General features: G+C 49.2%; 2 protein-coding genes across 3 annotated transcripts; both read right to left on the reverse strand.

The window, feature by feature from the left end:
- Positions 1-122: 122 nt before the first annotated feature.
- On the reverse strand, positions 123-5,467 carry ONS95_014892 (uncharacterized protein). 2 transcript variants are annotated; one of them, XM_058508576.1, is made up of 3 exons: positions 4,969-5,467; positions 4,241-4,813; positions 123-4,180 (listed from the first exon to the last, which is right to left on the reverse strand). In XM_058508576.1, exons 2-3 carry the CDS (start codon positions 4,652-4,654, stop codon positions 2,012-2,014), a joined length of 2,583 nt encoding a protein of 860 aa, XP_058356263.1. In that variant the 5' UTR covers positions 4,655-4,813; positions 4,969-5,467; the 3' UTR covers positions 123-2,011. The 2 variants fall into 2 exon arrangements, with proteins under 2 accessions (XP_058356263.1, XP_058356262.1); XM_058508575.1 differs by lacking the exon at positions 4,969-5,467 and having other exon boundaries at positions 123-1,964; positions 2,016-4,180; positions 4,241-4,958.
- Positions 5,468-11,965: 6,498 nt separating this feature from the next.
- On the reverse strand, positions 11,966-13,496 carry ONS95_014893 (uncharacterized protein; the record flags this gene model as incomplete). Its single annotated transcript, XM_058508577.1, has 3 exons — positions 11,966-12,469; positions 12,515-13,249; positions 13,302-13,496. The coding sequence occupies 3 exons, from the start codon at positions 13,494-13,496 to the stop codon at positions 11,966-11,968; spliced, it is 1,434 nt and encodes a 477-aa protein (XP_058356264.1).

The raw sequence follows: 13,496 nt of genomic DNA on the forward strand, positions 1-13,496 counted from the left end.
TTTCATAGTGAAGCACGCACTGTGAGCTGGAAGTTTTCATTTTTAGAAAGGCAAGGAAATTTACATTATGCGTGCTAGGTAAGTGTGTCTGTGGTAAGAAAGTAAGACAGACCTCTTAACCCCTTGAGTGTTCTATATGATTGCAAACCCGATGCTTACATAGATTGACTGAACACATCTATGTATCATCTCTCACCAGATCCCGAAACAGAGTCATTCTATTGTCTCTTTCCCCCCTAGACCACGCTCAACAGCAAAACACCACCTACAGTGATTGATTGAATGGAGTAGCGTATTCATGCACTTGATACCCACCCAAGCCACCCTGACTGACTCGATCACGCTGATTTAGCCCCCTGTCACGGAACCTTGATTAGCAGAAATTTTCTCATACTTGTCTGTTCTTGACTCTGAGAGATGCCTGGATCTCTATCCCGAGCTTTGTTCTAGGCTTAGGCTTTTATGCCTGCAGTTTGAAAAAGCAGAGCCAAAGGTTTGGACTATTCTTCCATTACCTAGTCATGTATTTCCCAAAGAAGAAGGAACATGGGTGACAATGTCAGGCCAGGTATCAATCATGTATTGCTGTTCTCATTCTCCAGAGTTGTTGAATTCGCCTGCGAGAGATGTGAGCGAGGGGCGTGGTTGGGACATGAGAATTTCCAAGGAAGGTCATTGAGATGTTGCACATGATCGGGGCAGATCAAAACGAGAGGATCAGAAGTTGATTTGCATCAGACTATCTAAAGAGAGGCAGGCATTCATCCGACCTTTCGAATCATCCATCCATCCATTGCACACTCCATTGATCAATCCCAAGCCGCCCAGCCATTCATCCAGACATCTGTCCAGAGTTCAAATCAGCAATCCAGCCACCCACCCATATTGCATTCATAAACCAATCGACCAGGCTCTAAGTACGCCTTGATAGACAGCCGATTAACCCAGCGCGGGCCAGAGCAGACCACCCCGTCCCAGCCATCCATCCACCAGCGCGCCAGCCTTTCTTTTTGTAATTACAGAGAAAGTAGAAAAGAGGGTGGGATTAAAGTGCAAGAATAAAAGTAAAGACCCATGTGCTCCATCCTCTATCCCTTGTGAACCATAAGCAGAGCGGAATGTGAAAAAGGAAACTAAAAAAGCAACGCTGAACCACCGATCATGCACCGTTTTATGCCACTTTCGTAAAGCCATGAGAATCTTTTCTGTCGTTCAATTATTGGCAACCCAGTGTTTGGTTGTCTGCGGAATCATCTAAGGGAGAAAGGAAAATGAGAAATGAGCAAAGCTGCGCCGTATCGTGCCACAAATGACCATGAATGTCGTTGAGTTTCGATTTCATGATAACGTGCTGTGGCGGTTTGGGTATCGAAATTCACCGAAATTTTCGTAGGAAAAAGGATCGGGCTGAAAGCGAAATTTAAGAGATCGTGGGCTTGTTGGCCGGTTCTCCTTCTCGGGGGCGCTCCTGTTCTGCTTGGGCTTCGTCCCGAGCATCGACGTTGTCGGCCTCAGCCAAAGCCTCCTCGCCCACCCTCCCGTCAGTCGACTTATCGTCGCCGTCATTCTTTCCATGCGTACTGACGTCCCCGTAATTGGAGTCGTCACTTGAAGAACTATCATCTCCATAATTCTTGGCACCGCGCATCATAGACTTGGATGCAATACCAACAAGTGTAGCACTGCTTCGATTGTCACCCTCGTTCTCACTGACGTCCTCGCTTGGGCTGCCTTCGTTGCCCGAGCTACCAGGACGAGTTGTGACAGCTTCTTGAAGAGCTTTGGCTTTGGCGACCGCATGAGCAGCTTGCTCGGCAGCCTTATCGGCTTTGCTCTGTTTCTTCCACATGCTGGCATAGCGACCTTTCTTAGCAAGAAGTTCATGGTGGTTTCCAGATTCAATAACCTGTCCGGCATGTAGTACAAGGATTTGATCCGCGCTGGTGATAGTGGACAAACGGTGACTAGATAGAGTTTAGCTTATGGACCTGGATACTACCGTCAAGGTGACTTACGCAATAACGAGCATAGTTCTGCCCTTGGACAAAGTTGTCAGAGCATGTTGAATGTTTTGCTCGGTCTCGGAGTCCAGTGCTGCAGTTGCTTCGTCCAACATGATGATGCGGGGATCCTTGATAATTGTTCTAGCAATGGCCACACGTTGCTTCTCGCCGCCACTTAAACGGAGACCGCGTTCGCCGACTTTAGTATTGTATTTGTCAGGAAATGCCATGATCTTGTCATGGATGGAGGCAGCTCGGCACGCAGCGTACACGTCTTCATCGGTGGCATCCTGGTTTGCATACTTTAAGTTGTACATGAGCGTCTCGTTGAACAGAACGGTGTCCTGGGGAACCACACCAATGTGACGCCTTAGAGAGTCGATGGTGATATCTCTTACATCGTTGCTATCAACTTGGATGCTGCCATCTTGAGTGTTGTAAAAACGGAAAAGTAGTCGGAATACTGTCGATTTTCCTCCGCCTGACTCTCCAACAAAAGCAGTCGTTGTACCTGGACGACAAGTGAAGGTGAGATTTTCCAGTGCAGGCTTGCGCTCGTCATAGGAAAATTTCACATTCTGAAAGCTGATTTGACCTTCACAGGATGGCATTTCTTTTGCGCCGAAATCATCAACAACAGTTGGTTGTTCTTTGAATAACTCGAGTAGTCTCTCGCCGCTTATCATCGCGTTTTGAACGCTCCGATAAAAGGAGCCAAAGAAGTTGAGCGGCTGTTGGAGTTGAGCCATATAGGTCAATAAAGTGACGAAGTCTCCGGCTTTGCGAGTCCCTGTTGTGACTTGGTACGCAGATATAAAAGACGTGATGAGAAGCCCAGTCATGAATACCATGTTCTGGGAGATATTGAGGATATTCAAGGATATCGTGACCTGGTATTCCATATTTTGGAATGCCTGGACAGCGCTACGATATCGGTTGAACTCGTAAGCTTCAGCGTTAAAATACTTCACAGTCTCATATGAAGTAAGCGAGTCATTCTTGACAGCTTCTTCTTCTCTACTGAGATTCGTCATCTGTCGTCGCTGTTTGGATCGCCATTGGGCCATGCGGACCGTCAGATATAGGTAGGCAAATGTGATGATGCCAACCACAAGAGCATGGTATGCATCGTAATAGATAGCAAAGTAAACAATGGCAACTCCTAGATCGAACACCATGGGAAGGACCGAGAAGGTGATTTGCTCCAAGAAGTTGTTGATTGCAGTTCCCTTGCTCAAAGCAGAAAGGACCTCTCCCGTTCGTTTTCCCAGGTGGAAGTCGAGGCTGAGGCTGTGTACATGCTCGAATGAAGCTGTAGTTAAGGCCTTGTAGGAGTACTGCGAAATTGGAATCCAAAGTACTGATCTGATGGCTCCCAGAATACCAGATGTGCCTTGCAAGAACTTCAGCCCAATAAGGATAGATATGGAAAGCCAAGGCATGCCGGAATGTTCCTTTCTGTTTGCCAATTGGTTGGTCAGGTGCCCAAGCTGAACGGGCACATACATGTTGACGACCCGTTGTAGTACAACTAGAATGAAGCAGCATAGGACAACGACTTGAAGCCTCGTAGAGTTGCTGGGCCACAAATATGGGAAGAATAGGGAGTATCCTCGGATATATTCCCACCAAGTCCTGTCTGGAGCGGTGGTTGGCTTATAGAAAGCAGGATTTTCATTCTCCTCCAGGTTCTTCCGTGATGGGGTTGGATCCCCCTCTATCGAACCGTTTTCGGGACCAGCTGGAATTCCATTGGCAATAGATCCGTTTGCAGACACAGGGAGGTTTGAGTTTGCGTGGCCGTTGGTAAGGAGAGGTGCTCGCTCATCAAAACTGCCTTCAAAAGCACTGCGAGCAAGGCGGAACCGTTCAACTGAAAAGATGGCGTAGAATCCAAATAGAGACAAAAGAACAATGACCCGTGCAACGTCGATTACCAATTCAACTAGCTCCCAGTTTGTAGGTGTCCGATAGACCTTTCCCCCAATGTCTTTTCGAACAGAATTGATTTCCTTGTGTGGAGAAGTGTAGAGTGCCAGGGTTTCTCCAAGCAGTATGACCTCGAGGATGACTGAAAGACCCCATATAATTTGGTGAGAGATGTTGGGTGACGGAGTTGTGTCGACCAAGGAAATAAGAAAGACGCTGTAGAAGAATGCCGATGCACAAACGTATATCTATGGGAAGCCAGTTAGTATGACCTTTGAAGGCTATCCTTCGAAAAGTTAAACACTTACAGCTGTAGCTTCGCCGCACCACCAACCATTTTCGCTCTTGGTAAGGGAATGAGCAATGATTTCGACACCGTTGGCCAGAAATGTCAAAAGAAGTGCAGCAGAAAGGTAAAAAAACAGCCACTTCTTTCTCTGACTGAACTCCTTGTCCTTCTTCTTCTTCTCAAGTGCCTTCTTGTTCTTTCGAGCAGAAGTAGGTGGAAGAGGTTTTCCGCCAGGACCCAGTCGGACTGGACCATTGGCTTCTGCTGAGGGTTCAGCGGTGAGGAAGGTGTTTGTAACGAATGCAACTAGGAAGACCGCAAACAAAATCCACGCATAGTAGAAGTGAAGCAGATCCAGAAGCTTCGTTGAGGAGGGAGGGCCATCTTCACTAATTCCTGAGAATAAACTCAGTTCAACTTCCTCGCTCGCCATTATTAATGCTGATTATACGCCCAATTCCTCCGTCCCGCATCAGTTTTCCGTTTCGTGAAGAGGTTGTAGACAGCTCATGGCACATTCGAGTGCAACACGGTGCAATTGAGAATGTGCAAGGTCAACGCGAAGCAATTGTAGCCTCGGTAAAATCGCCACCTAGAAGATCACAAGATGGTGTCAGCTAGTGTGGCTTGTACAAATGTCTCTGGGGCAATGTGGAGTTCGCTCCGGTGACCGGTGGAGAGTATCGAGTTGCAATTGCTCTGCAGGAGGAGTGTTGGGGTTGTTCTGCAAGGAGAAGGGGGAGGTACCTCGAGAAATGCGGAAGACTGAGTTGAAGTGGTGGTAGGGTGAAAGCGGCGTGGAAGATCGACCCCTCGGTCGATCGAGCAAAGGTGAGGAACGGAAAGGGAAGAACAGGAAGAGAGAGTCGCGGGGCAGAATAGATTAATCAAACGAGCGAGCGAACGAACGAACGATCGATCGATCAGTCCCAGCGACTGCAGGCCACGACCAGTTAATGCACAGCAAAGAGAGCGCCCGGTATTTGCAAGTCGTCCACCGTCCTCTCCACGAAGGCTTTGAAGTTTTCGAAGAGAGTGAAGGTAAGTATTGTAAGGTACGGCGGTGCTTGAAGGCGACCAGAGAGAGTCTTCGGTACCTAGGTATGGTACGGTACCTAGGTGGGTGGTGGGGATTCTGCTGCTTCACCGCCTTCGCGTCCCTGACCTGGTGCTGGGCTGGCTCGCTGGCTCGCTGGCTCACTGGGTCTGGTTCTGGTTCTGGTTCTGGTTCTGGTTCTGGTTCTGGCTCTGGCTCTGGGTTCTGGTTCTGTTCTGGTCTTGCAGCGTGCAGCGTGCAGCGTGCAGCAAGCAGGGGCAAGGGCAAGGGCAAGGGCAAGGGCAAGGGCGCAAGGGGGCCCTGTTTTGTCTGATTGACAGGCGAGACAGGCGAGACAGGCGAGACAGACAGGCTGCAGGTGGTGGTCGTGGCGGTGGTGGTGCTGTACAGTACAGTACAGTATTTACTGTACTGTAAGTTACCTACTCGTAAATCTACTATGATACTGTAGATAACCCAGAAGCCTTGGCTTGGCTGTAAATGCAGTGCTGCACTCCACTGGACACTACTGGGTGACAACTTGACAAGTCCCGATCTTGATCTTGATCCAAAGCCCGACTCAATTCGACTCGACTCGACTCGACTCGACTCGACTCGCTTGTTCGCTCCGCGCGGGACCCGATTCATTCACTGCAGCCGGATCAATCGAGTTCTGATCAACACAAGCGCCTCTGCCACTAGGTTGACTTACTTCGTTACGGAACACACTACCGGATATATGAGGGACAGTCGCCAGTTCACCGTCTCAGACCGGAGAGTCAGGTAAATTATTACCTGCGGCGGAGATGTTGCTAGAATCTCCTATGACTTGTGTTTGTCGTTCCCACTTCTTCCGGAACTTGAGAATAATGGAAACCTTGGAAGTGGAAGGCTCAAGACAAGTAAGGTAAGTGTACCGGGCGATGAAGTGGGTATATTCCACGCCAAGCAAAGTTCAGGAAGCGGAGCCGGTGCGTCGTGCCAGAGTTAGATCCAAACTCTATGATATAAATCTGTTTCTTATGTTTGAGCTTGGATACCTGGTGTTTGGCGAAGATCTTTGATCCAATCTTCAGACCGAATGTTTCATGGGGGCTTGTTATGTCTTGTTGGATGTTGGTCTGATGAGCCTTTGGTTATGGCTATCGGACTTGCAGTGGATGCTTTCTTCTTACCCGTCTTGCTGGCTCCTATTATCAAGAGATCTGGACTTCAAGTGCAGTCGGAGAGTCGGAGAGTCGGAGTTTGGAATCTCGGTACTGAGCTTTACGCTTGTTGTTGAGAAGGGCATAAGATATCCTTTCGGTCCTGTTATTTCCAAATACTGGCCGTCAGTGGAAACTCTGGCCGATTCCCTCAAACAATCTTCAATTATGGATGGTCTAGGTTGTTTACTAATCCTCTCTTCAGCTCCGCAGAATTACCTCTTAGAGATCCGAGTATTCTCACCTGCGAATCGTCGGTCCAAAATGTGGCTATGTTTGTTTTGCAGTTCCTGATCATTGACCAGATGCAGGATTTTGTTGAGCACTATTGAAGTTGAAATACGACTTGGCTACTAGTCAAGTTCTTCCGTGAAATATTGGATGATATACTGCGATGTCATGCATCATCGGGGAAGACATACGAAACTTAGGTACTCACTGGAGAATATATAGAAAGCTATATTTCTATAATGGCACACTCTCACACACCTCTTCCTCCACCCACACTCAGAGGAATCATAGTACACGTATATCCACATACCTCCAGTCGCTGGAAAGCCTCCATTTAGAAAGGACTATTGACTGCCACCCAGCCACACCACTTTATTTGCAGGATTTTCATACCCAACTGGCACCCCCCCTCTCCCCAATTGCGCAGGCACACTGACATGCCTCTTTTGTCTGGTTCTCCACTTCTCAGGCACACACCGTCATCGTGCACCTGAGTACGAGCCCACCAGGTATGTTCTTTCCTCCCACGAGTCTATGTCCCGGGTCTCACATCGGTCACATATCACTCGCTTCTCACACGCGCATTCTTATATATAGAACCGTAAAGGTCTCTCCATCGTCGATGTTCCAGCTGGTGACGGCAGGTCAGGTAAGCCCCTCATCCTCATCCTCATCCATACGAACCACAACAGTTCGCCATCCTGACCCCTCCCCCCTCCATCAGGAACGCCACCAAGATTTGGCCACCCAACCGCCAGCAACCACCTAATTCCACCAGATGCAACGCCTCTTCGCTCGACAGCCGCCAATCCCCGGGAAAGTTGATATGTGAGAGCGCCAGGATGCGCAAAGTTCGGTCACTGGTCCATCTTGACTCTCGAGCACCATTTATTACTATTAGCTCCGTCCTCAGGCTGGTCCGTCCTGTGCCACAATAACAACTACGCAGCTGCTGGCCTCGCAATTATTCGTTGGGAGCGACCTCAAACAGATGTCACCAAATGCGTGTCAGATTCAGAACTGCACACGACAAGCTCGAACAGAGAGTGTGATTCTTGCTTCCTGGGCATAAGGCATGATCGGCCAAAGGTCTAGAAGCACTTCGCCAACACCGCCAGGGAGAGAGAGGTCGGGGCTTGCCTGCAACCATTTCTGTTCAATAATGGCCCATCCCCATCAACAAACTCCACTGGGAGGGAGTACCTCTCCTACCTATCCAAACACCTGCCTGTGTTCAGGTTGCTGCTCATGCAATGCAGCGCGAGGCCTCGCAGTCGCAGCGCAGCATTGGGTCCTGGGTCTGCTAGCTTGACTTCGTGCTGCAAGGAAATGCAACAGCAGGTCCGGAACTCGTTGGCCTTCCCCGAGCTCCCCAGAGTCGCTACTGGAAAGGACAATCAATATGTGATCCACCAAGCAGCCAGCCAGTCGGCATGTCGATTCAAGCGATTAAGAAAAGGCGTTTCGGCCAGCAGCATCAAAATGACATGACAAACTCTCCCACCCGCTCAAAGATACTTAACTCAACTCAGCCTCCTCACATCAGCGATCTCCTGCTACAGCCAACGCCAGCAGTTTCATAACCTGCGTCATGCACTGCTGTCCAATGCGTCCTGCTCTGCGAGTCTGCTCGGCTTTTCACTCGGACGCTGGACGGTCGCCGTTCGTTATGTTATCCCAGCGATCTCCAGCCGGTAGGGACCAACCTTAATTGGATCACCTCGAAAGCCATTTGAAAAGAGCCAAAAGCCTTCCGGTCCGACCTCGCAGTCCGTATGCATATATTCCACTCTCCAAGAGTGACGATGTACCCTCTGTTGCATATGCGATCAACCCATTGGCGTGCCTTGGGGGGGCGTACTGTCATGTCTGATATCCGAGCTCCCAGAATTGACATTTAGCGGTGAAGGGCAAACAAGCAGCAACGCAAAACAAAGCAAGCCAGCCATTCCTCAAGTCAAGAAGCACAACAGCCCATCTCCCGACGTGCCGTCCCTTCCCTCCCTCCCTTGCCCCATGCTATGCCTCGCTCGCATGGCAGGCTGCTGATGGGCCGCCGCTCAGTCTGTTGTCTCCATAAAATGATGTGATGGTCCACGTCTTGCCTCGATTCAACTTGTGATCCCGGGAATCCTACAGTACGTATGTACATGTACTGCAAAGAGCGAATAAGCAGTAGCCGAATCATAATCTCCGCTATTGGTCTATCCAGAGCACACTCGTCGGGATCGAGTTAGGGATCAGAGCAAGTTCTCGGATTCTTTCAGCCATTCATGGTTGGGGTGTTATCTACACTCCGTTACCAGAGGTCGAACATGAAGTCCCCCAAGCTCCTTCCATGAGTCAACCGAGCACACAATTTGTCTTCCCTGCCTTTTGGCGGCGATGATGTACATGCCTGTTCTTTCCTGCGTGCCGTGTTCATCAATGCGATTTTTGCCCAATGTTGTACTGCAGATGCTAGTCTGCTCGCGAAATTTGAACATTCTGCCTTTGGCGAGCTTTCAGATCAACAGATCCCCTGACACGTATGTCTTTGGGCAAAGGCCATAAATTTGAGCAGTGACGAGTGTACGTTCTTGCCACACATGGCGTCGACCGTCCACAGCTATGATCAGAGTCGTGTCACGGTACAGAGCGGTACAAGAGCTGGGGTTTGAGCTTGCCCAACCTATTTGCCAATCTCCAGGCTCGAAAAGCAAGCCTCTCGGTGCGGATGGTCTCCGAGGACTTGCCATTCAGGAATAGGAAACCGCACCACTGTAAACCAGCCGTACCCAGGGATCGAGCGGATCAGATCGATGGTTAAGTCGAGACTTGTCACATTGGTCGTAGAATCGAGTCAGCCAGCGAACCCATTTGCCATTCGTTTGGGGGCCAATCTCAGTCCAGCACAGAACGGGGAAAGACTTACAAGAAGAGGATCAATGCGTTGTGTGCAGTAAGTAGCCTGCAAGGTCTTCATTTGGAGTGGCAACTGACCCTCCCACATCTTGTTCTTTCATCCTCCTGAACTCTGGAGATGAAATGGAGCATTACCACGGGAAGGCTGGGGATTTGAGTTACGATCCGCATCGACGTATCTTGAGGAGAGTGGATATGTTTTGCGGGATGTCAGTTCCGACAGCTTGTTCTGCATATTCTCCATACTTAGAGAAGTAAATATACCCTTGGGAAGTAGACGTGATACCGGATCGCGTGGGAAAGTCCCGGTCCATTTGAAGGAAGTGTGGGGTATCTATCAATTCATTGATACGACTCGGAGGCATGGCACTCTAGCAGTGGTATATGATTGAGTTTGATAGTCGAAACCTTGATCAAGTGTTAATTCATAATCAGAGAAGAACATTGTAGATCTTCCATGTGGGAAAAATATGTTGAAGCGTAAAGTACAGAAGCTGTCTCCCTAGAGCGGCGAAGTAACAACTCCGAGTCACACAGCAACTAGCTGTGTGGCAGTCATTGTTTTACAAGATAGTAAATGTCGCTCAGCAATTCCAAGAGCGAGTAGAGCAAAAATGGAATCGAAACGGAGAAGCAGAAGGGAGACAAGTGCAACGCACTCCTAAATCCATCTTCCCTCGTCACCTGAAACACTACTAGATACTTCAACGGCGTAGGGGAATCAGAAGGTCAAGAACAAGGCAAATGTAAAAGACTTCTTTCCAAGCTGCCTGCCTATGTGGCCCAACAAACCAAAAGAGATAGAATGTCGTACCACGGCATCATCCAAAACAAGCCACTCCAAACAATCTGGGACTACCAGGCAAGCATTGCTTCATTCGGCTCGATGACAATTGACAAACAAGCAATAAAACACCCTGCCCAGAACATTTTCTTCTTCAGAACTCTTAATATCATCACCAAAGCCAAAGTTACATTGATCCTACCCCACACGATGTGGACTGTCCTTTAGCACCCAGCTACCTAACAGCGGCGACATTCCAGAAGAACGGATGCAGAGACTGGTATATATACTACATCGCCTTCAAAGACAGCCACAGACCCGGTGCAAGTTTGAACACAGCTTACGCAAGCACGACAGATCCATCTGGCGATCCTCTCCAGCTCAGGGCAATCGCCGGCTCAAGTTCCTCCAGCTCCCACTTGGTACCCACTCCTCTCTCACTCTCCACACGATATCGGAAACATAAGTAAGCACAAAAGCACCAACGATGTTCCATGTAACACTACACTACACTACCCGTGTCTCTCCAACCGTGACCATGAGCCTTCCCTGACCCAATTCCAATTCCTATCCAGTCAAAACCACCAAAGCAATCAATCAAGAACTCAAGATGCCAACACTTACCAACTCCACGTTCCCAGTTCCACAAAACTTGCGTCCAAGTCAAGCAAAGTCTCAATTCAGATCCTACATATAACGGGCAGGGCGAGCGCGTACACCCCCCGCTCCGTACACCGGTCTGGTCTGGTCTGCTCGGTCTCATCTCGTCTCAGTACGTCCAGCCTCCCTAAGCAAAGCGGCGTAACACAAACCCACACGGATGCTACTCGAAAGCCGATGAAGACGCGGGTGCCGTGATCTGCGGGATGGCAAGGCGAGGTGAGTGTGCTGGGAAGAGGGGGAAATGTGATAGCTCTGATTTCTGGCCACTCCCCCCCCCCGGGAGAGCGCAGTGAGGTTATCGTGGGGATGATAGCTGCCGCTGTGCATATGTGGACAGGTGGTGTGGAGGGGAGATCCGTTAAGATAGCGGAGAAGAGAGGACCCCGAGGATGACTGAGTGGTTGAAATCGTATGGGAGGTTAATGAGATACTGCAGGTAAGATGCTTGGCTGGAGTGTGAAGCAATGAGTAAATGATTCCACAGCAGAAGACAATAGATATCATAGCAGATCCAGCATTACAGAAAGCAATAGGAAAGAATCGATCCAAGACATGCCATATCCTACTGACAATCATTCTCATTATTAGACTTCGTTACAGTATAATCAATACAAGAAGTGAAAACGACTGTACATAAGTTTCGCAACCTGCCCACACCTTGTTCAGGGCGACTACCAAATATGGGAGAGCGCATGATACCATTTCATGATCATCCAAGATAGATAGAGTAAGCGACAGTCCTAGGTAGCAAAACCCGGTCATCCTTCACACGACAGCGCTCATCTCGAACGCTGCTCGAACGACTGTTTGTTTCCGACATTACAGCCTCAATAGAGGCACGTCGCTTTCCCTACATCACGACCAGCCTCTCCAACGCTACAAGGGTGCGCCACTTTGAGTACGGATCGGACGTTCATCGACTTAAGCCTTCCTGACATTCTCCTTCCGGTTCGTTATGCTGTTTGTACGGATCTCAGTTGCGGAGGTCTTTCCGTTTCCATTGCTGCTCACTGCTTGTCCATTAACCAACAACTTGGGGCTCGATGGCTGCTCTTTGCGCTGGCGGGCGAGAGCATCCAGTCTCTGCTCTTCTTGGAACTCGTTCTCGTCGTTGTCGCTGCGATCGTCCTCTGCCGTTTTGAGGAATACAAAGCGCCAGGCGATTCGTAAGATATAGTATAGCCAGAACAAATTCAAGCCCTGAAGACTGGCTAGAAGAGCTGTGGAGATATAGAAGGACAAGTCGCACTTGTATTGCTCGGTTTCCCAGTTCAGACCATAGGGCCCAACGGTCTTGAATTCATTAAATTCAGACCAGAGAATGCGAAGGTTCAGGTAGTGTCGAAGATAGATCCAGGCGCAAACGAAGAATCCGAAATAGGGTCCAACGAGCGGGTGGTCCAGGTAGTTGAGAGTTTTGGAGGTCTAATAAGTTAGTACCCGATTAGGAATAGTAAGTGAAATACTTACAGCGAGGAAGAAATCACTGATATCGTGGGTAATAAAAACTCCCAAACCCATGTATGTAAAATGGAATCGGTAGCTCAAGAAGATCAAGGACAAGGACACTACGTGGTGTCCAACCAATTCATTGTAGTCCTTTCTTGGTTTCTCCATTCCTAGCATGAGCACAATAGCTTGTTGGGCCCAGTATGCGGCTTGGAAGAGGTAGTAGAACTTGAAGTAAGCCTCATGATGCTTGTGTGGAAATAGCTCGTACATCGCAGTTGTGTTGAAGTACCAAAGTGGTGTGCGGCTCATAACAAACAGTCCGCAGGGCCCCAGAAGCCCAAAGTAGATGGCTGTGTACATCTGTTCCATAAAGCGGGATTGTTTTGCCCTGCTTTTCAGCCCACTGTTTTTGGCCATAGGTCGCAAGAACTTCTGCATGATGAACTCTCTAGTGAAGGAGAGGACAATAACATAGAAAGATACGAAAGCAAAATCCCAGCGGCCCTTTCCATATTGTGTCGGAGTTCCTGGTGGGTCATTCGGATCTGGAGGGAGAGGATATGACAGAAAGATGAAGTGATGGATAGGATTCGTCTCGGTAGGGTTAATCGCATAGAGGATGAGGAATATTGAAAGGAGCACCAGTGGGGTGACCCAGGTGTGCTTCAGCGCATATCGTTTCCATTGCTGGAAGAGGGTTTTCGCTTTCCGTCGTTTGGAGAATGGTTTTTTGCGGTCTGACTCTTTTTGCGCCTGCTGTATGTCAGTTGTGTCGAAGGGAAGGGGGCAAAAGGGGGCTGCCGACTTTAATGGCTCCGGGAGACGGCGGTCTCACGTCTAAGGTTGCTAACGCTGGCGAACCTGTGTCCCCAGCTCTGATCTCTCCCCCAAGTCCACTTGACCGTCTTCGAATCCGCGGCTTTTCGGGGCTGTTGTGTCCTCCCAGGGGCGCCAATTTGTCGTCGGTAGACAAGAGCGGGAAAGCCTCTGTGGCAGTCAT

The sequence above is a fragment of the Cadophora gregata genome (assembly GCF_030347475.1).
Source record: "Cadophora gregata isolate MNR1 chromosome Unknown scaffold_9, whole genome shotgun sequence".
Classification (NCBI taxonomy): Eukaryota; Fungi; Ascomycota; class Leotiomycetes; order Helotiales; family Ploettnerulaceae; genus Cadophora; species Cadophora gregata.

Bases quoted from the DNA above. Each gene is read 5' to 3' on its own strand.
- ONS95_014892 (XM_058508575.1), bottom strand. From the start codon at position 4,654: ATGGCGAGCGAGGAAGTTGAACTGAGTTTATTCTCAGGAATTAGTGAA. The intron at 4,181-4,240 runs GTAAGTGTTTAA...GGCTTCCCATAG, and splicing joins GGTGCGGCGAAGCTACAGCT to ATATACGTTTGTGCATCGGC. The intron at 1,965-2,015 runs GTAAGTCACCTT...AACTCTATCTAG, and splicing joins AGAACTATGCTCGTTATTGC to TCACCGTTTGTCCACTATCA.